At 51.1% G+C, this 26,048-nt stretch overlaps 1 protein-coding gene across 3 annotated transcripts; it reads left to right on the forward strand.

Moving 5' to 3' along the window:
* The first annotated feature begins 837 nt into the window (after positions 1-837).
* On the forward strand, positions 838-24,695 carry PLIN3 (perilipin 3). 3 transcript variants are annotated; one of them, XM_022556975.3, is made up of 8 exons: positions 838-944; positions 3,520-3,619; positions 7,405-7,603; positions 7,773-7,855; positions 12,656-12,953; positions 18,914-19,113; positions 20,912-21,037; positions 23,897-24,695. In XM_022556975.3, the coding sequence occupies exons 2-8, from the start codon at positions 3,536-3,538 to the stop codon at positions 24,236-24,238; spliced, it is 1,332 nt and encodes a 443-aa protein (XP_022412683.1). In that variant the 5' UTR covers positions 838-944; positions 3,520-3,535; the 3' UTR covers positions 24,239-24,695. The 3 variants fall into 3 exon arrangements, with proteins under 3 accessions (XP_022412683.1, XP_022412682.1, XP_089761742.1); XM_022556974.3 differs by having other exon boundaries at positions 839-944; positions 23,894-24,695; XM_089905616.1 differs by lacking the exon at positions 838-944 and having other exon boundaries at positions 3,519-3,619; positions 7,356-7,603; positions 23,894-24,695.
* The last annotated feature ends 1,353 nt before the right edge of the window (positions 24,696-26,048 follow it).

Genomic DNA, 26,048 nt, shown 5'->3' on the forward strand with positions numbered 1-26,048 from the left:
TAAAGAGGCAGGACACTTTGTCTACAGTCTGGAATCCCCATGGATCTGTGAATACGTGGGTGGGTCTCCCCCAAGGTAAAGCTCTGCTCCCTCTAGGCAGGACATGCTGTCACTTTTTTAGCAGAGGCATTTACCTCCTGCCTGGCCCCTGGGGCCATCTGAGTTTGAGACCTTGGTTTATAGACGAAGAGAATAAAGGATTTTTTTTTTTTTTGGTCGGCGGTGGTGAAAATCCAAGTGAGCACCTTCAGGAAGGGGTTGATCCAGGAGTCAGAGATCCAAGAGTTAGCCCCTGCACTGTCCCTGGATGACTGTCTCTGGGTCTCGGTTTTCTCATCTGTAAAATGGGGATGATAAAGGGATACACAGTGTTGGGAGGATAAAGTGGCGTGACGCTGGTCAGGGCAAATTGCTCATAATGCTGGGTCCAGGTTGGCTCCATCACCCTCTCGCGGAGTGGGGAGAGGGGAAGGAGGGGCGGAGGGGGAGGAGGGGGGAGGGCTGGCCCCTGACACGCAGGAGGCATCACGCAATGCTCTCTGAATTCCCACTGCCTCGATCTGGCCACTGGAGAAAGAAGGGCGGGGGACCCCAGGATCGCACTCACCTCCCAGGGCCGAATTCCTAGGGTCCCTGGCAGGGAGGGGCGTCCCTTGGCTGGATCCAGCGTCGTACAATGGTCGCCCACTGGGTGCACAGTTGGCAGGGCGCGCGCCCGCGAAATTCCAGCCCTTCCCGGACTTCACCTGTTGCTCCAACGTCCGGAGCCGGGCGAGGGGCGTGGCCTGGCGGCGGGCGGCCCCCCCAACCAGATTGGTCCTTCAGCCCGTCAGTCCCGGGTGCCCGCCCCCAAGCATAAAAGCCTGCCTTGGGCCGGCCCAGGACGGTTTTGGAGCTGGCCTTGAAGTAGTGGCAGCCGTACCCTGGACGTCCCGTTGACCACGGTGAGAGGCGAGGGCCCCCGATTAAGTGGGGGCGGGGGCCACCGAGTCCTGGGGTGCCCCAGAGGAGGAAGGGCAGGAAGGATCTTCCTGGGGTCTCTGCTTGTCTTCGCGGCCTGGGGAAGGGTCTCCAGCCTGGGCTGAGCACACCTTCCCCCGCAAAAAAAATACAACTTCTGGAATAGGCTCAGACTTTCTCTCAATATCTAGGACTTTCGGGGTGGGGTGCGCGAAAGAGCCCCCTAGAAGTGGCAGTATCAAGCGGTGGGGGAGGGTTAAGTCTCCAGTCCCAACCACATCCTCTTGCTTTGCAAACGCACTTTGGAGGCAAGCCACAGCCCATTCCGCACAGGAATTCCGCCCTCTCTGGGTCTTCAGAGCGGGCCCCCTCCCTCCCCGCACCAGGGGGCAGTCCCTCTGCCTAGCAAAGCCCTTTCCCTTCCAAATAGTTTTGCCGCCTGGGGACTCGGCCCCTCCCTTGATCTTCTGACCCACCCAGCTGACCCTGGCGAGGTCTTGGGGCAAATCCCGCCCCCTTTTCCTGGGTGGGTATGGCCAGTGGATTGCACAAAGTGGTGGTGGGAAGGCCTACCCCCTTATCTGAGTCCTTGGGACCTTTGTAAAACCAGAGCCTAGGCCTGGGGTCCGTCCCTGGGAACTTCGGAAGTTGGATCTTCACATTCCCTGGCTGCAGCTGGACGACTGCGTGACTCCAGCCAGTTTCAGCCAGTTCTTGCTCTCGCTGCTGGGGCCAGCTGCAGGCAGGTTGCTGACCCCAAGGACTTTAATGGGGGTGCTGACATCTGCAATGGGTGTCCTTGGTTAAACCATTTCCAAAGGAGTTGATGGACAAAAGGGATGGGAGGGAGGACCTCTGAGCTGCCCAGGTGAGCTCAGGCTGCAGGGAAGGTAAGGGGAAGAACAGGGGTCAGGTGATGATCACTAGGGGTAGGTGTGCCTCCTTGCCCCACTTCCCAGTTGGGGGACCTTTGTACCAAGCAGAAGCTCAATCCTGGCTAGTTTCACCCGTTTCTTTGTGGCAGGCAGAGTGGTGTGAAATGGATCTGTTTATTGAGCACCTACTGTGTGCCAGGCACCAAGCTACGTTTCAGACTCTCCTCCAGTCTACAGGGACTCTGTACTAGGAACGGTTATCCCCATTTCATAGACGTGGCAAGTGAGGCTGCGAGAGGGGGTGCTGCCTTCCCAATCTCCCACAGCTAGGGAGTTGCAAAGCTGGGATTAGAACCCAGTTTGGACTGTAGAACTGGTGCTCTCAAAGCATCAGTTTGCTGGGTTCCACTTGGGGGATAGCAAAACACGGTGTCTGGAAGGAAATGCTCAAACTCAAGGTCAGGGGTTCACCACAGGCTTATCCCAGAATGACCTGGGGTGGGCTGGCTTCCATGGCAGTCCAGTGGTTAAGACTCTGTGCTTCCACTGCAGGAGGCATGAGTTCGATTCCTGGTCAGCTAGGATCCCACATGCTGCGTGGTGCAGCCAAAAAAAAGGACCTGGAGAACCAGACTTAAGGCAGGTTTAGCCCCATTTTACAGATAAGAAGACTGAGGCTAGGGGCGAGGAGGCTCCTTGCCCAACATAGCACAGCATGGGTGGAGCTGGGACTCCTGAAATCTAATCTGACAATGCTCTAGGTGTCTCATCTCATTTGGCCAGGAAAATGGAGCATACCTGTGGCTGCCATCTTGCCTGCAAATGTGTGCATTAGATTCACCCAGGGAGCCTCCCTTGCCTTCCCCACATCCCTGAGACTGACTTGACTGTCTGCAGAGGGGCCAGGAATAGTCTCTCTTTTTTTTTTTTTATTTAACTTAAAAAAAAAAAAAAACTTAACTTTTTTTTGAACAGGTAATGTTATCTACCTGGCTCAAAAGTCAGAGGCCTGCCCCAGCTACCCGATCTTCCTCCCTGAAAGGTGGCCACTGTAACAGTTTCCTGTGTCTCTTTAAAGATTCTGTCACATACAAGCAAAAACTTTAGCCCCACTCACACCTTTTGTCTCTTAACAATATCTTGGTCCCAGTCAATTACATGTAAGCTTCCACACTTAAGCCACTGCCCTGGGCTACCACTGTTATTTCCTTTAGTCCCCTTCTGTTGGGCCACCAGATTGTTTCCAGTGTCTGTGGCCAAGACAGGTACACACATCTCTGTCCACGTGGCAGTACCAGTGTGGGACTGTCCCCGCAGTGAGGTTTCTGGGTCAAAGGGAAGATGCCTGTTAAAACCCAGTAGTAATCGACAAATTGCCGTCTGCAGGGGTTTTGCACCATAGTATTGATAGAGGTGAGCCCTTGGAGGGCCGCACACAGACCTTGCCCTTTAAGGTGTGGCCCCCGGGATCAGCTGCATGAGCAGCAGCTGGGAGCTTGTTAGACTTTTGCTCTGCTGAATCAGCACCTGTTTTGAACAGGCTCACAGGTATGTGTCAACAGTTGAGAGGCAGGGCTCTAGGAAATTGGGGGCGGGGGTGGTCAGAGGGCAGGTGTGAACCCGGACATCCCCCTGGAGGGAAGAGAAGAGCAGGCTGTACCCTGACTGGTCCTTCTGTTCACAGTGCCTGCTTCTGAGAAATGTCTACCAACGAGACAGAAGCCACTGCCGAGACAGAAGCCACTGCCGGCACCCAGGTGTCAGCGGAAGAACCGGTACAGCAGGTGAGGAGTTTCTGAGATCTGTGGGATGAGGCTTCACACCTGGTGGTGCCTTGGCAGGGAGCTGATGCCAGCACGGGGGTGGGGGGTGGGGGTCAAGAGACACCCTTCTGAGTGGGTTGGGCAGAGCCATTATACTAGCCCCTAACAGGTGCCCCTCTAATAGGTGGAGGTGGGAGAGCTGGGGATTCCAAGGGCTCTTGGGAGAGCAGGGGTACAGCTCTGTTTGAAACTGCCTGGCTCCCCCCAGGCAGACCTTCCCTGTCTCTGCAGGTTCCCTTAGGGTCCTCCTTTTAGGAAGCCAGTTTCTATTTCACCTCCTTTCCCCAGTTTAAATAAAAGCCCCTTTTAATAAACAGCTTTTTAAAAGGTAGGTATCATTCACATACCATAAAATTCACCCTTATGAAGAGTACTACTCAGTGATTTTTTAGTAAACTGCCCAGTTATGCAGCCATCACCACCACACCGGAACTTTTTCATCTCCCCCCAAAGAGACCCCATACCCATTAGCAGTCGCTCCCCATTTTCTCTCCTCCTGGGAACCCCTGGGTTCTGTCTCTATGGATTTGCCTATTTTGGACATTTCATAGAAATGAAAACATACACTACGAGACCCTTTTGTATCTGGCTTCTCTCACTGAGCATAATCTTTTTGAGGTTCATCTGCATTGTAATATCTGTGGTGCTTTGTTCCTTTTTTAATTATTTTTATTTTAAAATTAATTTTTATTGGAGTGTAGTTATTTTTACAATGTTATGTTAGTTTCAGGTGTACAGCAAAGTGATTCAGTTATACGTATACATATATCCCCTCTTTTTTAGATTCTATTCCCATTTAAGTCTTTACAGAATATTCAGTAGAGTTCCCTGTGCTGTACATTAGGTTCTTTAATTATCGTGTTCCTTTTTTAAACTTGTGGTAAAATACACATAACATAAAAATATACTATTTTAACTGTTTTGAAGTGTGTAGGTCAGTGGCAGTAAGTATATTCACAGTGTACAACCATCATCACTATCTAATTCCAGAACTTTTTCATTACCCCAAATCAAAAGCCCATATCCATTAATAGTCACGCCCATTCCCCTCTCCCCCAGCCCCTGGCGACCACTAGTCTGCTTCCTGCTGATGGATTTACCTTTTCTGGACATCTCATATAAGTAGAATAAGTGGAATCATTTTATAAAAGTAGAACCTTCTGTGTTAGGTACCACGTAAGTGGAATCATACAGTAGTTGTCCTTTTGTGTCTGACTTAGTTCACTGAGTATAATGTCCTCAAGGTTCTTCCATGCTGTAGATCTTGTCAGAAGTGCCTTTTTTAAAATAAATTCGTTAATGTATTTATTTTTGGCTGTGTTGGGCCTTCATTGCTGCCCACGGGCTTTTTCTAGTTGCGGCAAACAGGGGCTACTCATCGTTGCGGTGTGCGGGCTTCTCATTGCGGTGGCTTCTCTTGTTGCAGAGCACAGGCTCTAGGCGCGCAGGCTTCAGTAGTTGTGGCACACGGGCTCTAGAGCACAGGCTCAGTAGTTGTGGCACACGGGCTTAGTTGCTCCGCAGAATGTGGGATCTTCCCGGACCAGTACTCAAACCTGTGTCCCCTCCATTGGCAGGCAGATTCTTAACCACTGTGCCACCAGGGAAGTCCCTACTTTTAGTTTCTTGAGGAATCACCATAATGTTGTCCATAATGGCCGCACCATTTTGCATTCCCACCAGCATCCTACAAAGGTTCCAATTCCGCCACATCTTCACCGTTACTTTTTAATTTCTGTTCATTTGATAGTAGCCATCCCAGCGAGTGCGGGGTGTGAGGTTGTAGCTCATTGTAGTTTTGACTTGCATTTCCCTAATGATCTGTGATGTGGAGAATCTTTTCTTGTACCTGTTAGCCATTTGGAGACTATATATTTTTAAAAACATGCTTTAGACCACATTTTCTTTATCCATTCACCAACTGATGGACATTTGGGTTGTTTCCACTTCTTGGCCATTGTGAATAAGGCAGCTACAAACATTCGTGTACAAGTCTTATGTGGACGTGTGTTTTCCTATCCCTAGGGTAGAATCTTAGGAGCAGAATTGCTGGATTGTGTGGTAAGTTTGTCATTAATTTCTGAAGAGACCTCCTGGGCAAACCCTGGAGGAGGACTGCCTGAGTCCAAGGTCCAGCTTTGCCACTGGCTTGTTTTGTGATCTTGGGTGGGGGGTGACTTCCTTAGCCTCTCCATGCCTTAGTTTACCCTTCCATAATGTTGGAATAATATTCCCAATCTCCTGGGACTGGCGATTAAGTGAGCTAAAACAAATTCTACAAATAGCCCCTGTGAGAGTTAAGTCTTCTGCCTGCGTCTTCACACGGGTCATCTTTGCAACTCCTTCAGGACAGAAATGACTTCCATTTTATGGGTTGGAAACCGAGGCTCAGAAGGCCTGTCCTGAGTACTCAGTTCTGTCCTTGTAGGGTAAGAGTGGCCATATTCAATATGTAAATGAACGGGTGTGGCCATGTGCCAATAAAACTTTATTTACAAAACCAGGTAGCGTAGGATATTTTTCAGCCGTGTAACAGAATGAAGTACTGACACACAATGCAATGTGGATAAACCTTGAAGTCAGTGAGAGAAGCCAGACACAAATGGACAAATCTTGTGTGATCCCACTCACAGGAGGTCCCTAGAGGATTCAAATCCACAGAGACAGGAAGTAGATGGTTGGGGGCCAGGGGCTGGGGGAGGGGCTGGGGAGTGAGTGTTTCATGGGGACAGAGTTTCAGTTTGGGAAGATGAGAAAGTTCTGGAGATGATGGTGGGGATGGCTGCACGACAGTGTGAATGTACTTAATACCACTGAGATGTGCGCTTAAAAACGATTTGAATGGTAAATTTTAAGTTATGTGTATTTTGCCACACTTTTTTTTTTTTTTTTTGCGATACGCGGGCCTCTCACTGTTGTGGCCTCTCCCGTTGCGGAGCACAGGCTCCGGACGCGCAGGCTCAGCGGCCATGGCTCACTGGCACACCCGCTCCGCGGCATGTGGGATCTTCCAGGACCGGGGCACGAACCCGTGTCCCCTGCATCGGCAGGCGGACTCTCAACCACTGCGCCACCAGGGAAGCCCTGTCACACTTTTTTTTAAAAAAGGAATGAAGCACTGAGACACGCTACTACGTGGGTGAACCTTGAAAATGTTACTCGGTGAAAGAGGCCATACACAAAAGGCCACATGTATGATTCCATTGGTGTGAAATGTCCAGAACAGGCAAATCCAGAGGCAGAAAGTGGATTCATGGTTATCAGGGGCTGGGAGGCAGGGGCGTGACAGCCAGTGGGGACAGGGTTTCTTTTTGGAGTGATGAGAAAGTTCTAGAATTAGACAGTGAATGTTGCACAACCTTGTGAATACACTAAAAACTTCTGACTCGTGCATTTCAAAATGGTGAAATTTAATGACATGTGAACTAGATTTCAATAGTGCTGCTAGGAAAAAAAAAAACAGGCAAGAAGAAAAAAATCAGGCGGTGGATGGGACTTTGCCCCCAGGGGTCCGTAGTTTCCTGGCTTCAGTTGTAGACTCTGAGCTCCAGGACAATGGGGTTTTTGTGTCATGTCACTGCCTGGCGCACGGTGGGTGGCAAGGTCATGTTCAAACAAGTGGGCTGTGGGGACCAAGATACAGGAAGTGCCCGGCGGAACCCCAGAGTTCCTGACTTGTGCAACCGCGTGGGTGCAGAGGGAGGGGAGGCGAGCTGTTTCCCTGGCCTGAGCTGCCCTGTCCGTAGCCCAGCGTGGTGGACCGCGTGGCCGGCATGCCGCTCATCAGCTCCACCTGCCACATGGTGTCCGCCACCTACATGTCCACCAAGGAGAGCCATCCCCACGTCAAGACTGTGTGCGACGCGGCCGAGAAGGGCGTGAAGACCCTCACGGCTGTCGCCGTCAGCGGGGCGCAGCCCATCCTGTCCAAACTGGAGCCCCAGCGTGAGTGAAGCCTGGGAGAGCCTGGACCCGCCCCTCCTGGCTATTTCCCCAGCGGTGGGGGGAGGCGGGGCGGGAGGCGGGGCGGCTGTCTGAGGGCCTTCCCACCCTGGAGGGATGCGCATGCGCGGTAACATCAGCTGTCTGTCTCCCCGCCCCCGCTGCTCCGCAGTCACATCGGCCAGTGAATACGCCCACAGGGGGCTGGACAAACTGGAGGAGAATCTGCCCATCTTGCAGCAGCCACCGGAGAAGGTGACTGACCGCCGCCAGTGGGGGGAGGTGAGGGGGGGTGGGATGCTCAGCTGAGACGGGGGCCTGCCTAGGTATCCAGTCTGTGGCCCCACCTTAGCCAGAGCAGATGAGTGGGACAGCTTCCTCCCTGACCCCTCCTCTGTCTGTCCCCATACCCCCACCAGGCAGCTGCAGGAGCATTCTGAACACCAGCCAGATGGGCCCTAAACCCCCTCGTGTCTCCCACCTGGTGCAGAGCAAAAGCCAAAGCCTTACTCATGGCCCCGCCAGATCTGGCCCCGCTGCCTCTCTGCCCTCTCTGCCCACCTCACTTGCTCCATTCCATCTGCGCTGGCCTCCATCCTCCTGTTCAGTCACATCAGCGCCCATAGGTACCAGACACGGTGATGGAAACAGAGTCCTTGCCCTCATGGAACTTTCATACCAGGAAAGCAGGGAAAGCAAATACAGTGAACACACCCATCTCAGTGCTACCCCAGGATCTTTGCACCTGCTGTTCCTTCTTCATGGACCAGGCTTCTGGGACTCTGTTCTAATCTCACCTCTTCAGAGGCCTTCCCTTCCCTCTTAAAGAAGGTCCTTCCAGTTCAGCTCTGCCCAGTAGAACTTTTTCTGTACACCTTCTTTCTGTGCACCATCCAATATGGAAACCAACAACCATATGTGGCTTCTGGGCCCTTAGAATGTGGCGAGTGTGACTGAGGAACTCGAATACTAATTTTAATTATTTTAATTATTTTTTTTAACATTGGGATTATTCTCTTTTTTAATTTTTATTTATTTATTTTTTTGCGGTCCGCGTGCCTCTCACTGTTGTGGCCTCTCCCGTTGCGGAGCACAGGCTCTGGACGCGCAGGCTCAGCGGCCATGGCTCACGGGCCCAGCCGCTCCGCGGTATGTGGGGTCTTCCCGGACCGGGGCACGAACCCGTGTCCCCTGCATTGGCAGGCGGACTCTCAACCACTGCGCCACCAGGGAAGCCCCATGCATTAACTTTTAAAAAACGTTTCAGATAGTGTGTTACATAACTGCTTATTTGTCTCCCCAGCTGGGGTGCGGGCACAGACTGTCTGCTTTGTTGCTGTGCCAAGTGCCCATCATACAGCCTGGCATGTAGGAGATGCTTATTAAACACTCACGTACTTCATCGCCCCTTTTTCCTGGTGGGACGGAAGTGCCGCACTAAGGCAAACCTGTTCACGTTGAGAATCTTCCCACCAGAAATAGGTGTTCCCTGGTCGGGGGCAGTGGGACACGCCAGCCACTCCTCCGGTTCCCTTAGGCTTTCCGCTGAGACCACCTACTTTGTCAGGCAGCTTATTCACCCGCTAGCTCTCAAGCGCCTCCTGTCGGCCAGGGACCACGATATGTCATGTCCCCCAAGGGCAGCCCCGTTACACAGAAGTGGAGTGGGCTGGGGAGCACTGGAACAGAACCTGAGCCCACGTCTTACCACAAAGGGTGTTAACAAGTTGGGCATGTGGAAGGTGAAAACGGCCACATCCAAAGAAGGATGGAGAATCATCTCCCAGGAGCCACCTCCTTAGGGCTGAGTGCTTGCATTCTCCTCCTGTCCTGCCGGTGTCACCAGGCCAGCATTCCTTCTGTTTATAGATGGGATGAGCTCAGGGTGACATTGGACAAGGTTGTCCAACAGAGCGGCTGCTCTGAGCTCCTGACTTCCTGGGAGGCTCTCTTCTTCTTCTTTTTTTTTTTTTTTGGCCCTGCCTTGCATTTTGTAGGATCTAAGCTCCCCAACCAGGGACTGAACCCAGGCCCTTGGCAATGAATGCCCCAGGTCCTAACCACTGGACCGCCAGGGAATTCCCATCGTGGGAGGCTCTCCTGATTCTGGGCCTTGTGAGGTTCCCCTTCAGAATGAGGTAGCTCTCCCTGGTCCTGTGGGACAACAGTGTTGTCAGAGCTGGGATTTGAACCCGGGCCAGTGTGAGCTACGTGACAGCCCCACTGTGTGCTCAGTGAGCTTAGGGCTGGTGTTCAAATTTGACAACCGTGCCCTCTCCCCCCAAAGAGTGACTGATTCCCATGAATAGGAGGGTTTAGGTGTTAAGAGGGGCACCAGCTTAGAAGGGTAGGATGGGAGGGGGCATGGTTTTTAACTTTCCAGGGTGCTCTGTGGGTAGAGATCTATTTAAAGACTTAGATTCAAGAATACCAGGCATGGATCAACCAGTACCCACTGTGTGCTGAAGCAGCTTCTCGGAGGATGCAATGCAAAGCTAGTCCAGAGGAGGGCAAATCTGGCCTTCTGCCTGTTTTTGTAAATAATGTTTTATTGGCACACAGCCGCAAACAGTGGCTTACACATCGTCTATGGCTGCTTTTGCCTGAACACCGGCAGGTTTGAGTCGTTGGGACAGAGACCCTCTGGCCTGCAAAGCTGAAAATATTTACCATCTGGCCTTTCCTGGAGAAAGTTGCTGACCCCTTTTAACCAGTCAAGGTTACAGGCAGGAGAATCAAAATACCAGGTTAAAATTCAGTCTCTGCTCCTTAGCAGCTGGACAGCCCTCAACACAAGCTGTTCAGCCTCTCTTGGCCTTGCTTTCTCTTCTGGGGAATGTGGACACTCTTGTGTCTTGGAGATTTGCTGAAGTGGGTTCATCACCTGAAGGCCGAGAACATACTAAGTGTTGGTTTGTTTTTTTTTTTAATTAATTTTCATTGGAGTATAGTTGATTTACAATGTTGTGTTAGTTTCAGGGGTACAGCAAAGTGAATCAGTTATACATACACATTTATCCACTCTTTTTTAGGTTCTTTTCCCATATAGGCCATTACAGAGTATTGAGTAGAGTTCCCTGTGCTATACAGCAGGTCCTTATTAGTTATCTGTTTTGTATACGGTAATGTGTATACCTCAATCCCAATCACCCAATTTATCGCCTGCCACTGAGTGTTGGTTCTTAACGTCTTGATACGAGCTTCAGGGTCCACAAAATGCTCTGATGTTTTGGGAACGTCAACAGTTCACTATGGGGAGTTTAAGGTAGTCAACGTGTTAAATTAGCAGTCAATGGAGACAAAACGTTTGGTTATTTGGGCATGTGCATAAAATCCCTCCTGTTGCTTTATTTTTGTTTGTTTGTTTGCTTTTGGGTTTTTTGGGGTTTTGTTGTTTTTGTTTTTGTTTTTGTTTTTTTTTGCGGTACACGGGCCTCTCACTGTTGTGCCCTCTCCCGTTGCGGAGCACAGGCTCCAGACGCGCAGGCTCAGCGGCCATGGCTCACGGGCCCAGCCGCTCCACGGCATGTGGGATCTTCCCGGACCGGGGCACGAACCCATGTCCCCTGCATCGGCAGGCGGACTCTCAACCACTACGCCACCAGGGAAGCCCCTGGGGGTTTTTTTTTTTTTTTTGGTTGCATTGGGTCTTTGTTGCTGCACGCGGGCTCTGTCTAGTTGTGGTGAGCGGGGGCCACTGTTCGTTGTGGTGTGCGGGCTTCTTATTGCGGTGGCTTCTCTTGTTGTGGAGCATGGGCTCTAGGCGTGCGGGCTTCAGTAGTTGTGGCTCGTGGGCTCTAGAGAGCAGGCCCAGCAGTTGTGGTGCACACGGGCCTAGTTGCTCCGCAGCATATGGGATCCTCCCAGACCAGGGCTCGAACCCGTGTCCCCTGCATTGGCAGGCAGATTCTTAACCACTGTGCCACCAGGGAAGCCCTGCTTTTGGGGTTTTTTTTGACCGCACCATGTGGCTTGTGGGATCTTAGTTCCCCAGCCAGGGATTGAACCTGCCCCCTCGGTAGTGAAACACGGAGTCCTAACCACTGGACCACCAGGGAATTCCCCCCCTGTTGCTTTCGTGTAGCTCTGAGCGTCTCACTCTAAAGCGGGGTCCCTCTCCCTCAGCACCACTGACACTGGGGCCAGTCATTCTCTGTGGGGGGCCATCCCAGGAGCTGTAGGGTGTTGAGCAGCATCCCTGGCCCCCACCCGCTCAATGCCAGGAGCCCCTCTCCCCTGCAAGTTGTGATGACCACAGATGTCCCCAGACAACGCCCAATGTTCCCTGGGGGCAGAAACGCCCTGGATGAGTAGTGCTGTCCTGAGGGACTTAACATGCTGATTACCTGTTCAAACAGGATTGCAGTTCCTAGTACAGGATTGGAGTGGTCCCTTCTAGGGATGTCGCTAGTTTCCGGTGTCACACAGGTTCGGTGCTGGAGCCAAGCACTGTTCTAACCCTGTGATTTAGCCGATTAGGGCCGCTGTAACGATTACCCCTAACGACAGACACTCATGCTTGCACAGTTCTGGAGGGTGGAATTCCGAGACAAGGTGTCGGCGGGGCTGGTTTCTCCGGGGCTCCTCTCCTTGGCTTGTAGATGGCCATCTTTCCCCTGTGTCCTCACGTGGTCATCCCTCTGTGCGTGTCTGTGTCCTAATCTCTTTGTATAAGGACACCAGTCAGACTGGATTAGGATCCACTCTAATGGCCTCATTTTACCTTAATTACTGCTTTAAAGGTCTCATCTCCAAATACAGTCACATTCCGAGGTTCTGGGGGTTAGCGCTTCAACACTGTTCAGCCCATAACACCATGGGGAGAAGAGGTGGAGGCCCAGAGAGGTCGAGTGACTTGCTTGAGGCCACACAGCTAGGATATATCAAGCCAAGGACTCTAACCGGGCTGTCCGGCTCCAGAGCACATGATCTTAACTGCTTTCACCCTTCAGGGTCATCCTGGAGCTGGAACTCCTCCCTTAGGCCCAGGGAGCAGGGTGGGGGTACCCAGGTACAAAGGGAGGACGGAGATACTGATGCTGTCCTTTCTCGTAGGTCCTGGCAGACACCAAGGAGCTCGTGTCGTCCAAAGTGTCGGGAGCCCGAGAAGCTGTGTCCAACACCGTGTCCAGCGCCAGGGACACCATGGCCTCCCGGGTGACCGAGGCGGTGGAGGTGACCCGGGGTGCTGTGCAGAGTGGCGTGGACATGACCAAGTCCATGTTGACCAGTGGCGTCCACTCGGTCATGGGCTCCCGCGTGGGCCAGATGGTGCTGAGCGGGATGGACACGGTGCTGGGCAAATCGGAGGAGTGGGTAGACAACCACCTGCCCATGACGGACGCTGAGCTTGGTGAGTGCAGCCCACAGGGCTGGGACCCTTCCCCAGGCCACCCGACGTGTGGTCCCTCTCAGCCACCAGGAGTCAGTCCCTCACATGCTGTCATCTCATCCCTGCCCCCTCTTCCCGTCTATCTTAGCCCACCTGGAACAGCTCGGTTCCCTCTGCCCTGGTCTGTGGTGCCTGTCCTTCCTGAAGCAGCCTCCAGAGGGCGCCTGTGAGCACTCAAGTCAGGCCCCTCCAAGCCTCCCACCTCCCGTGGGTAAAAGCCCAAATCCTCCTGGAAGCTCCCTTGTACTTACCTGCTTGCCCTCATTCATTCTACTCCAGGCACACTAGCCTTCTTGCCCATCCTGGACCGTGTTCCCACCCCAGGGCCTTTGCACTGGCTGTTTCTTCTACCAGGAACTCTGCCCTGACATCCAGATGTCTCGTTCTTTCTACCTCCAGCTCTGTGCTCAAATGCCACCTCCCAATAAGGCCTCTAAAATTGCACCGTCCCTCATGCATGTTGTGTCGTGAAACCTCCCCCCAGGCCCGGCTCTGATTTTCCTCTTCAGCACTGGTCGTCAGTTCCTCAAAGCAGAAGCTGTGTCCTTTCTGAGTCTAGAACGGGGCCTGGCACTTAGCAGGTGCCGAAATCCCCAAATAAAATCACTCAAACTCTTCTCTGTCGTTCCCCCCCCCCACCCTAGGTATATATTTGTTTGTTCAAATGTTCCTTGAGCACCGGCTGTATGCCAAGCCCTCTCTAGGTCCTAGGGATACGTCAGTGAACAAAGTTCTGCCTTCATAGACCCTAAAGTCTAACATGTACAGAAATCAGATTTAAGGAGATGTTTCTGAGGAGGTGACTTTGCCCTGTCGTGCATGGAGGGAGGGAATGAGCTGTGCAGATGTCAGGGCAGAGACATAGGGAACACAGACCTGGGCGCAGGGGCGTACCTGGTGTGTTGGAGGGACAGCAAGGAGGCCTGTGTGTCTGGAGCAGTGAGCGAGGGGGAGAGAGGGAGGAGGGGAGGGCAGGGAGGGGACCGGGCAGGTCGTGCAGGGCCTTGTGGACCACGGGGAGGACTTGGGCTATTACCCCAGGGAGGTGGGACCCTGGAGGGCTGTGGGCAGGGGGCGGGGGCGGGGGCGGCGGGGCCTGACTCGGTACTCACTCACGCCCTCTGGTGGCTGCTTTTGGGAGGATAGACTCCGGGTGAGGAGAGGGTGGGAGCCAGGGAAATCCGGGTTCAGGTGAGCTGTGATGGGGCTGGACCAGGTGGTGGTAGGAATAAAGAGAAATAGACAAACTGGGGATAAAAGTGTTGAGACAAAGCATCCAGTCTTACTCATGGTCTCATACCCATGGCTCTTGGGGTTGGCCTTGACCCCGCCTTCTAGAGACGGCCTTCCTTTGCACACGTCCTGGGAACTTCCAGCCGTCCTGGGAACTTCCAGCCGGGCCAGCAGCTTCAGACTCCAGTGCCCACAGCAGCAAAGGCCCACGAGGGCCACGTGTAACCAGACACCATGCTCCGTCCAAAGGGAGCAGCCTCTCGGCTCCGGCCAACTTTAGCTAGAGCTGGTTTGTTTGAATGAGATGCCAAATATTTGGGATGACTGGAAAGAATTGACGACAGACTAGATCAGGGTTTCCCAACTGTCATTGGAGCCAGGTCATCCTCTGTGGGGGGCTGTCCTGGGCACTGTGGGGTGTGGAGCGGCCTCCCTGACCCCACCCACTCGATGCCAGGAGCACCCCCAATTGTGACAACCACAGATGTCCCCAGACATCACCCAGTATACCCTGGGGGCAGGATCACCCCCAGGTGAGAACCAGTGCTTTGCCTGTTCTAGAACTTCATATAAAGGGAATCATGGGAATTCCCTGGCGGTCCAGTGGTTAGGACTCCACGCTTTCACTGCCGAGGGCGCAGGTGCGATCCCTGGTTGGGGAATGCTACAAGCCACGTGATGCAGCCAAAAAAAAAAAAGGAATCGTGATTCCCTCATGGGTAGACAGCTCCTAATCATTATCTCTAATCTCTTTTCCCATTGGGATTGCAGCGTGTCACTGTTCTAGCTGTTAGCTGGAAAACTTCCATGGACAAAGTTCTCTGTTGCAATCTTGATTACCCCAAGGTACGGTTTGTAGAGGAAAAGCAGGGCAAGTAGTTAACGTTCCCCCTTTTTATTTATTGTGGCATCACAGGCTGGTTCACCAGCACCCTCCAAGAGTGCCTAGGGAGTCTTTACATTATAGGTTTGAACACGAAGATTAACACGACGTATTGCGATCCGAGGTATTTATTTTATTGACGCTTCACTTGTCCTATTATTTTCGATTGCTTGGAGCCCTCCTTGAGCTGACTCTGAGACCCCATGATTCTCCCTGGGTATCCTCGGCAGAAAGTCATGGTCCCTTGCCTTCTGGAGAAACTCGATGTTCTAGGTGGGGTGATGTTCCTGGTGGGGCAGGATGGGACAGTGTTCCCAGTGGGGCGACGTTCCAGGCAAAGGATCTTAAGCCCTGCAGCTTGTGGCTTGAGCATAGGTGTTGCTTGTGCTTTGTGTTTTCAAAACCTGACTCCAAACCTCTTGAAGGAAGGGACCTGGCTGATGTCTTTCGTCCTGTATCCCAAGTTCAGTGCCTGCTGGCCTCTTGTAGTGCTCAGACCAAGTCACACTTGGCTATGGGTCTTGGCCCCCAAAAGTAGGGGGAGAAGCAGAGTTTGCTGGGAGGCAGGTTGTGAAGCAAGCCTGGGAGCCACTTCAGAGAACAGATCTGTCTGAGCAGCTTTGACTTTCCGCTTTTCTTTGTGTCCATCCACTAAGGGTGAAATCACTGTGCACAGTGGTGCTTGAGGTACTGGGGAGGTCTGTGAGTAAAGGTGCCATGTTAGAGCTAGGATATTACTCGTGGGCTCGGGGCGGGAGCACAGCCCTGCTCCCTCTCTCTCCCAGTTCTCCCCTTTGCCAAGGGCACCGCCCCCTCCAGGGGCCCTGCCGGCTTGCTCTGACATGCCTAGGCTCTGTCAGACATCCTTGGCCTAAATAACAAAGCTGCTTTCACTTCCAAGGGCAGAGCTCCCGGGTTCCCAGAGGGCCGTGGAGAAGTTCTGGCCATTAGGATGGGTTCAAAATGTTGCTGGTTTGGGTTTAGTCTTTGCAAACCTGCCTTTGGTGGGAGAATGGGGCAGAGTCTGTTTTTCCCAAGATGCCAGCTTTTATTTTCGCTGCCTCTAAATGTCCCAGGTGTTTGGGGGTTTTGTTCAGTTTTTAATTTTTTTAATCTTTTTGTAATCCATTTTTTTAATTAAAATAATTTTTTAAATTGAAATTTAGTTGATTTACAATGTTGTGTTAGTTTCAGGTGTACAGCAAAGTGATTCACTTATATCTATTTTTTTTTAGATTCTTTTCCATTATAGGTTGCTACAAGATATTGAATATAGTTCCCTGTGCTATACCGTAGGTCCTTGTTGGTTATCTATTTTGTTCAGTTTTTAAAATGTCATCATGAAATGACCCTTCTGTGACATCCTTGTCCCCCAGCCGATTATGTTAGACTACCTCCAGTTCATCTCCGGCCCACCGCCTGCTTTTGTAAATAAACTTTTATTGGCACACAGCCACGCCCATTCATTTACATTTACTCTATGGCTGCTTTTGAATACCAATGGCAGAGCTGATTAATTGCACAGTAGAGCCTGCAAAGCTGAAAATATTGACTGAACTGGCCTCTTATAGAAAAAGTTTATTAATCCCTGGATAAGAGTATGTTCTTCCAAAATTTTTAATGTTTATAGTGTCAACGAAAATCAATAAACAGGCAATAATAAGAGAAAAGAGTTTAATTTGAGCCAAACGGAGGACTATACCCCGGAAGCCTGCTTCCCAGATAACTGAGAAACTGCTCCTGAGAAGCAGACTTTTCAGCAGTTTTTTATCTTGTCAGAACAAAAAACATTAAACAAGTCAGGGTTACATTTCTTCAAGGTTTCAAAAAAAGAAAGAAAAAAAGGAACAGACCAGCATGTACACGAGTCAGTATGGCCTTGGCACCTAGGAAGGAATCTTATCATCAAAGGAGGACCAGCATTTTGGTGTCCCAGGAAGGGAGGCATTTAATCTTGATTTTGAACATGGACATTCTTTACTTCTGGCCAATGTGCCCTTTTCTTTAATAATTGAAGCAGATGCACAATGTAGGTTTGATAGGCCACAAAAAGGCTATTTTAGGTAGCATCAAATTCAAGTTAACTCAGGTATAAGCCAGAATGACTTCCCTATCTATATCTTAATATGTGAAAATTTCTTTTTATCAATAGAAACAACCGAATTCCCCTGACTGAAGTCTTACCTTGATCGAGCAAGGGGTCGATGGCACCATGTGGGATTTTGTTGCGTGATTTTCCTCTTTCTTTCATTTCTGGAACAGTGCCCAATCCAAAGGAGAGGCATATTTAGGTGGCTAAAGTGGAGATCTCACTCATCAGACCAGCCCCACTGTTCCTGCCTGACCAGAGCACATTTCTTGCGTTATCTTGGTCATGTGTACTCCCTGTTCTGTTTATTTGCTATTCTTTCAATCAACTTTGCCAGATTCTTTTAGAAAGGGAACTTTATCACTTACTCTCAACAGATAAACTACAAATAGGTAATAAGAATAGCTAAACACTCGTTCATTTGCATGCCTTTCTGAAGGCAGTGAAATCTCGGAGTCCTAACCCCTGGACTGCCAGGGAATTCCCCAGATTTCGGGAAACTGAGGCTTATTGGCCAAATCACTTCTGCATCCAGGGGGCCACAAGCATTTTCTTGACAGGCCAGGTAATAAATAATTTTGGCTTTTTTGGGCCATACAGTCTCTGTCGCAACTATGCAATTCTGCCATTGTGGCACAAAAGCATAGACAGTAGGTAAATGAATGGTTGTGATTTTGTGTCAATAAAACTTTATTGATAAAGGCAGGTGGCATTCAGCCCAGGGTCCATAGTTTGCAGACCCTGCCATAGGGCCTTACAAAGCCAGTGATTTATTAGGACCGGATTTAAACTCAGATCGGGTTACTTACAAAGCTCAAACTTTTATCACTACTATAGTAAAGTCTAAAGGGAGCAGGATAAGATAGGATCAAATTATCAAGACAGGTGGATTTCCATCCTGTTGCCTTGTAACTTTATGAGTATTTTCTGGACTAGATAGTCCGGACTTTCCCTTAACGGCTGTGAAGATGGTTCTCCTATGGCTCAGACTTCTCCTCCCGTCAAGTATCGTGGTTAAGAACGTGGGGCCTGGCTTCAAATCCTGATTTGTGACGTCCCAGCTGTGTGACCTTCGGCAAATTGCTTAACCTCTCTGAGTCCCCGTTTCCCCATCTGTAAAAATGGGATAACGGTGTCTCCCTCTTAGAACTGTTATGATTTAACAAGAATGCCTGCAAAGCACCTAGAACATTGTGAAAGATTGGCCACTATTAATATATGTTAGGCGCTAATACAGGCAGGATTGGCAAACTTTTTTCTGTAAAGGACCAGATAATGAATATTTTAATCTCTGCAGGCTAAGAAGCCACATATTCCAGAGGCCACCTCTGTTGTTTGAGAGCAGCCATAGACAACATATAATAAACATAGATGGTTGTATTCATGGGTCGGGTTGTCCCGAGGGCCGTAGTTTTCAGACTCTCACGCCAGTCTCAGGCCTTTTTCTCTTTTTTTTTTGCCATGCCTCACAGCATGTGGAATCTTAGTTCCCTGATCAGGGATCGAACCCGTGCCCCTTGCGTTGGAAGTGTGGAGTCTTAACCACTGGACTGCCAGGGAAGTCCGTAGTATAAGGCCTCTTAATCCTGGGATATTCAGTCCCTATCATACCCATTTCGCAGATGGGGAAAACCAAGGCAGGGAAATCCTTTCACACTTGCAGACCCGGGGCACAAACTTGGCCTTCACAGTGCTTCTCCTGCCTTCCCCCCGCAGCCCACCTCGCCACATCCCTGGAGGGCTTCGACATCGCCTCAGTGGCCCAGCAGCGGCAGGAACAGAGCTACTTTGTGCGTCTGGGCTCCCTGTCAGAGAGGCTGCGCCAGCGTGCCTACGAACACTCTCTGGGAAAACTGCAGAACACCAGGCAGAGGGCCCAGGAGGCCCTGCTACAGCTCTCACAGACGCTCAGCCTGGTGAGGCCCGTGGTGACGGGGGCACTGGCCAGCAGTGTGTGTGCCAACAAACCCCTCCGCAGCCTAGTGGCTTATTCCTCCCCACACATCCGCCTGGGCTCGCTCATGGGGCCATGGCCCTGGATGAGTTTGCTGGGGCTGCTGTAACAAAGTCCCACACACTGGGCAGCTTAAACACAGACGTTTATTGCCTCACAGTTCTAGAGGCTGGGAGTCCAAGATCAAGGTGTTGGCACGGTGGTTCCTTTTGAGGCCTCTCTCCTTGGTGTGTAGACGACTGTCTTCTCTCTGTGTTCTCACCTGGTCATCCCTCCATGCATGTCTGTGTCCTAATATCCCCTTTTTATAAGGACACCAGTCATATAGGATTAGGGCCCACCCTAAGGACCCCATTTTAACTTAATTACCTCTTTAAAGACTCATATCCAAATACAGTCACATCCTGAGGTCCTGGGGGTCAGGGCTCCAACCTGTGAATTTGGAGGGGACACAGTTCAGCCCATGACAGGTTGGCTGGAGGCTGGGTCTCTCGGTGTGGTCTCCTCCTCCATTAGGGTACCTCAGGCTCTCCCCTGGCTGTGGCCTTAGGGATCCAGGTACAGCGGGAACACATGAGCACTTTTTTTTTTAAATTTATTTTTGGTTGTGTTGGGTCTTTGCGGCACGCGGGATCTTTCGTTGCGGTGCGCGGGCTTCTCTCTAGTTGTGGCACTCGGGATGAGCACTTTTTTTGTTTGTTTAAAGTCAGTCTTATTTGAGGTATAACTTACATTTTACATACAATGAACATCACCCCTTTTAAAGTATACAGTTTGAGGAATTTTACAAATATAAACAGACATGTAACCACCACTGCAATCAAGATGTGGAACATGTTCATCACCCCAAAAAGTTCCCTCCTGCTTCTTTGCAGTCAAATCCTGCCCCCTGAAGTTTTTAATTTTTCTGTTCTCTAAAGAGGGAAATTTCTAATTTCTTTCCCTGTTTGCTTAGCTTCTACTAAGTATTATCTCCTCTCTCTTTTTTAAAAAATTTTAATTGTGGTAAAACACACATTTTAACCAATTTTTAACCGATTTTAAGTGTATAGTTCAGTGGCATTCAGTACCTTCACATTGTCGTACAACCATCCCCACTGTCCATCCCCAGAACTTTCTTATCCTCCCAAACTGAAACTCTGTCCCCATGAAACACTCACTCCTCAGCCCCTCCCCCAGCCCGTGGCCCCCACCATCTACTTCCTTTCTCAATGGATGTGACTCCTCTAGGGACCTCCTGTGAGTGGAATCAGACAGTATTTGTCCTTCTGTGTCTGGCTTCTCTCACTGAGCATCATGTCCTCAGGTCCATCCATGTTGTAGTGAGTGTCAGAATCTCGTTCCTTTTTAAGACTGAGTAAAATATTCCATTGCAAGTGCTTTTTAAGCCTCTGCTTGCGCTCCATCTGCTTGTGTCCCATTGGTCAAAGCCTGTCACGTGGCCAGGCCCACTTGCAGGGCGGGGTGGTGGTGGTGGTGGTGGGGAGAAACAGGCAAGATGGGAGGAGCTGCAGAGAATCTGTGGCCACTTTCTTTGCAAGTACCACACGGGGCACAAGCATGTTGGTGACCCTGAAACCCACAGCCTGTGGAAACACTCTGAGAAAAGCAGCATGCCTCCCCCTTCTCTCCCCATCTCAGATGAAAGGACCACCCCCGCTCCCTCTGGAATGCCACATCTAGGATTCCTGTGGATTCCCATGCGCTGTGCTGGTTTTGGTCAAGGGCCAAGGCAGCCACCCTCTCTCTCTCTGCTCCAGATGGAAACCGTCAAGCAGGGTGTCGACCAGAAGCTAGTGGAGGGTCAGGAGAAACTACACCAGATGTGGCTCAGCTGGAACCAGAAGCAGCTCCAGGGCCCAGAGGAGGATGCAGCCAAGCCAGAGGTACCCACCGTGGGGGAGCATGGGATACCTGGGGCCCTGACTTCCCCCTCCCCACCTCTGCTTGATGGACCTACCTGCTCGGAACGCTTTCCCAGCCTCGCCTCCCATTAACTGCCTTCGGGACCTGATGACACCTCCTCCAGGAAGCCTGCCTGGATTTCCACTCTTGGGTATAGGCGTTGCTTCTGAACCATGAGACGCCTGATAGTGATGGGTCTCAACCTGCTGAATTCTAAGCCATGTCCCATTTACTTGAGTCCTGACTCCTTCCCTGCCCCATGCCAGTGTCCCATCACATCCTTCAAATTCACCTGCCCGGTTCTGAGTGTCAGCTTCTCACTAACGTGCTCTGGCCCCTCCAGTCTATCCCAGGCATTGGCCTCTTGAACGAGCCCTGACTTTTGCCACCTGTGCTGTCACTCATCTAAGCTTTCACTGAATCAGTGCCTTAGACGATTCTCATGCCTCATTCTGAACCATAGTCCCTCTCTCTTAGGGACTCATAATATCCTAGCACAATAGCTTCTCAGCTTTACCTCTCTGGGCCTCGATTTCCCCATTCGTGAATGGGATATAGGACCGTCTGCCAGGTTGTTAAGGTGAAATGAACACGCATGTTCACAGCAGCCTGAGTCACGTCAGCCAAAAAAGTGGAAACGGCCCAAATGTCCATCAACAGATGATGGACAAACAAATGTGTCCCTCCACACACGGGAACATCACTCAGCCACGAAAAGGAGAGAAACCCTGACACTCACTACAACGTGGTTGCAGCCTGAGAACACGATGCTCAGTGAGAGAAGCCAGACACAGAAGGACACACAGTGTGTGATTCCATTGATGGGAAACGTCCAGGACAGGCAAATACATAGACACAGAAAAAGTGGGTTAGTGGTTGTTGGGAGCTGGGAGAGGGGGAATGGAGAGGGAGTTTCTTTTGGGGTGATGGAATGTTCTAGGATTAGAGGTGCTGGTTGCAGAACCTGGTCAACGTACTAAAAACATGTACACTTAAAAGGGTGAATTTTCTGGTATGTGAGTTATTTTATACACACACACACATTGACATGTAAGGCACATAGTAAGTGCTAAAAAATAATATTTATAAGGTATGGTGAATGTCTCTATAAATGCAAAACTGTTCAGCATTCAGACCCCAACCGTGGAAAACCGTCTCCCTTCCCCCCTCAACTGCTGAACGCAGCAGCCAGAAAATAGATATTCATTCTGTCGGCACCTCCCTGCCAGGTCCAAAGCCAGAGTCCTCAGGTGAGCAGGCTCAGGGCAAAGTCTTGCCTCCCAGCCTGCTTTGATCTCCTCCCAGGCCCCGGGGAATTTTCAAGGACCCGACCTCAACTGCAGTCTCCCCCACTGCTTACAACTTCTGCCTAGAAAGTTCTTCCACACCTTCTCATTTTTTTAAACTTAAAAAAAAAACAATTTGGGCTTCCCTGGTGGCGCAGTGGTTGAGAGTCTGCCTGCCGATGCAGGGGACACGGGTTCGTGCCCCGGTTCGGGAAGATCCCACATGCCGCGGAGCGGCTGGGCCCGTGAGCCATGGCCGCTGAGCCTGCGCGTCTGGAGCCTGTGCTCCGCGACGGTGAGAGGCCCGCGTACCGCAAAAAAAAACAACAAAAACAATTTTATGGAGATATAAAAGTCAGAATCTTGTACTTTAAAAAAGTTTTGAGGTGTAATTCACATACTGTACAATTGACCCATGTAAATTACACAATTCATGGGTTGTGTGACTATCACTGTAATTCAGAGCATCCCTATCACCCCCAAAGGAGATCTTCTCCCCAATAGCAGTCAGGCCCTGTTTCCACACCCTCCTCCATTCCTGGCAACCACAAATGTACTTTGTCTCTGTGGACATTTCATGTAAACAGAATCACACCCTGTGTGTCCTGTGTCTGGCTTCTCTCACTGAGCATCGTGTTGTCAGGGTCCATCCACGTTGTAGTGAGTGTCGGTGCTTCACCCCTTTTTATGGCTGAGAGATGTGCCCGTGTGTGGATGGACCACCTTTTGTGTCTCCATTTGCCAGTTGATGGGCATTTGGGTTGTCTCCACTTTCCGCTACTGTGAATGACACCCCTTTGAGCCTTTGTGTACAAGTCTTTGCATGGACGTGTATTTTCGTTTCTCTTGGGTGGATGCCTAGTGGAGTTGCTGGGTCATATGGTAACTCTACAGTTTACCATTTTGAGGAACTGCTAGACCATCTGCCAAAGTGACTGCATCACAAGATACGAGGGTTCCAGTTTCTCCCCAGCATGGGGGTGAGGGGGTATCTGCCTGTGGGTTTGAGTTGCACTTCCCTGATGATTAACGACGTTGAACATCTTTTCACATGCTTCTTGGCCATCTGCGTATTTCTTTGGAAAAATGTCTATACCTGTTTTTTTTTTCTTTACCTGTTTTTCAATTTGATCGGTGATTATCTCACACAGTTCGAAACTCAAAAGAGCCCGTATTCTTTTTTTTTTTTTTTTTTTTTCGGTACACGGGCCTCTCACTGTTGTGGCTTCTCCCGTTGCGGAGCACAGGCTCCAGATGCGCAGGCCCAGCGGCCATGGCTCACGGGCCCAGCCGCTCCGCGGCATGTGGGATCTTCCCGGACCGGGGCACGAACCCGTGTCCCCTGCATCGGCAGGCGGACTCTCAACCACTGCGCCACCAGGGAAGCCCCAAAGAGCCCATATTCTGAACCACCTGTGCTCGACATCCTCTCCTGGGGAAAGGTTTTCCCCAAGGTGGGCGGTAGAACCCCCATTTTCTCTTTTCCGGGCTTTGGGTCCAATTACCCCCCAACTCAGAGGGCCCTGATGATCACCCTCCACCCCTTCTCAGCAGGTTGAGTCCCAGACGCTCACCATGTTCCGTGACGTCGCCCAGCAGCTGCAGACCACCTGTGCCTCGCTGGGCTCCAGCCTCCAGGGGCTGCCAGCCCACGTCAAGGATCAGGCGCTGCAGGCTCGCCGCCAGGTGGAGGACCTCCAAGCCACCTTCTCCGGCATCCACTCCTTCAAGGACCTGTCCAGCAGCATCCTGACACAGAGCCGCGGGCAGGTGGCCAGGGCCCGAGAGGCCCTCGACCACGTGGTGGAGTATGTGGCCCAAAACACGCCCATCACGTGGCTGGTGGGTCCCTTCGCCCCTGGAATCACTGAGAAGGCCCCAGAAGAGAAGAAATAGGAGAAGCAGGAGGGAGGCTCCTAGGGCCCCGGGACCCCTCACTGGGAACACACGTCGCTAACCCTTCCAGCTCACCTCAGCTGCCACCTTGGGAAACCGAGGTCCTCAGAACCAACCAGTCCCTCACCCTGTCTGAGCTTGGAGGAAGCATGTCCTGAGCATCACAGCAATCATCAGGACGAGATTTCCAGAAAAAAAAATTTGTTTTTTCTAGAAGGTTCCAAAACTTTTCTTTTTCTTCCTCCAAAACCAGGAATATAGTTCTTACATCCACTCCTTTTTCTGCATCAAGGCTCCTGGATATCAGCCTTGAGCTGAGGGACTTGGACTTCTGTGAAGTGGGCCTCCTGGGGATGGGGTAGGGGCAGAGCAGCTGATACTCATTCTAGAGCTGAAGGGGGTGAGGCCTGCCTGGTGGGGCTTCAGTGTTGCCTTAATAAATTTTACCTGCAGCTAAGTCCAGGTTGTGTGTGTGTGTGTGTGTGTGTTTATTTTTCAGCAGCTAAACAACTCTGGAGTCTCTGTGTGACCTTCTCGGCCCCTTCTTTGCTTTGCTCCCAAGGGCGTGAACGGGACAGGGCCGGACCTGAAGGTCTGTACCCAGTGCCTCGGACAAGGCCTGTCTGGGTTGTCAGAGATGCACTCACCACGCTTGCTCGGCTTGGAGAGAACCAGGTTGTGGGGATCTTTCATCTGCCCCCGCCCACGTGCCAGAGTTTTACCCCCACGTCATGTTCTGTTCAGCCAGCAGAAGCGAGAAGCCTGCTGCTTTTCCTGTCCTGGGCCTCCCCGGCCATGTTGGGGAACCGTGTGGCAGGCCGACCCCCAAAGATGTCCACGACCTGATCCCTGGGCCCTGTGACTACATTCCCTCACGTGGCAAAGGAGATTTTGCAGATGGGATTCAGTGAAGGATCTGGAGACAGGGAGATGGTCCTGGATTATCCGGGTGGACCCTAAACATCATCATAAGGGTCCTTTTAAGAGGGAGGCTGGGGGACTTCCCCGGCAGTCCAGTGGTTAAGACTCCGTGCTTCCAATGCAGGGGGCGCAAGTTCAATCCCTGGTCGGGAACTAAGATCCCACATGCATACCGCAACTAAGAGTTCGCATGCCACAACGAAGAAGTCCGCGTGCTGCGACTAATACCTGGTGCAGCCAAAAATAAATAATAAATTAATTTTTTAGAAAAAGATGAACGAGTCTGGGGTTATAAAGTACAGCTTGGTGACTGCAGTTAACAGTCTTGCATTGTGTATTTGCTAATTTTAAAAAAATATATATATTTATTTTTGGCCATGTTGGGTCTTCGTTGATGAGCGCGGGCTTTCTCTAGTTGCGGCGAACGGGGGCTACTCTTCGTTGCGGTGCTCGGGCTTCTCATTGCGGAGCATGGGGCTCTAGGCATGCAGGCTTCAGTAGTCACGGCAGGCGGGCTCGGTAGTTGTGGCTCGCGGGCTCTAGAGCTCAGGCTCAGTAGTTGTGGCGCACGGGCTTAGTTGCTCTGTGGCATGTGGGATCTTCCCGGACCAGGGCTCGAACCCGTGTCCCTTGCATTGGCAGGCTGATTCTTAACCACTGCGCCACCAGGGAAATCCCTGCATTGTGTATTTGAAAGTTGTTAAGAGGGTAGGTCTTAAAACTTCTCATTTCAAGAAAAGAAATATTTGTAACTATGTGAGGTGATGGATGTTAACTAGACTTATTGTGGTCATTTCACAGTGTATATTGAATACATATATCAAATCATTATGTTGTACACCTAAGACTAATGCTATGTTGTATGTCAGTTACATCTCAAAAAAAACAA

The sequence above is a fragment of the Delphinapterus leucas genome, unplaced genomic scaffold (assembly GCF_059928025.1).
Source record: "Delphinapterus leucas isolate spDelLeu-1000000601 "Yukka" unplaced genomic scaffold, BTC_Dleu_Yukka2 spDelLeu_asBTCV2_sq25, whole genome shotgun sequence".
In the NCBI taxonomy this organism is placed as follows: Eukaryota; Metazoa; Chordata; class Mammalia; order Artiodactyla; family Monodontidae; genus Delphinapterus; species Delphinapterus leucas.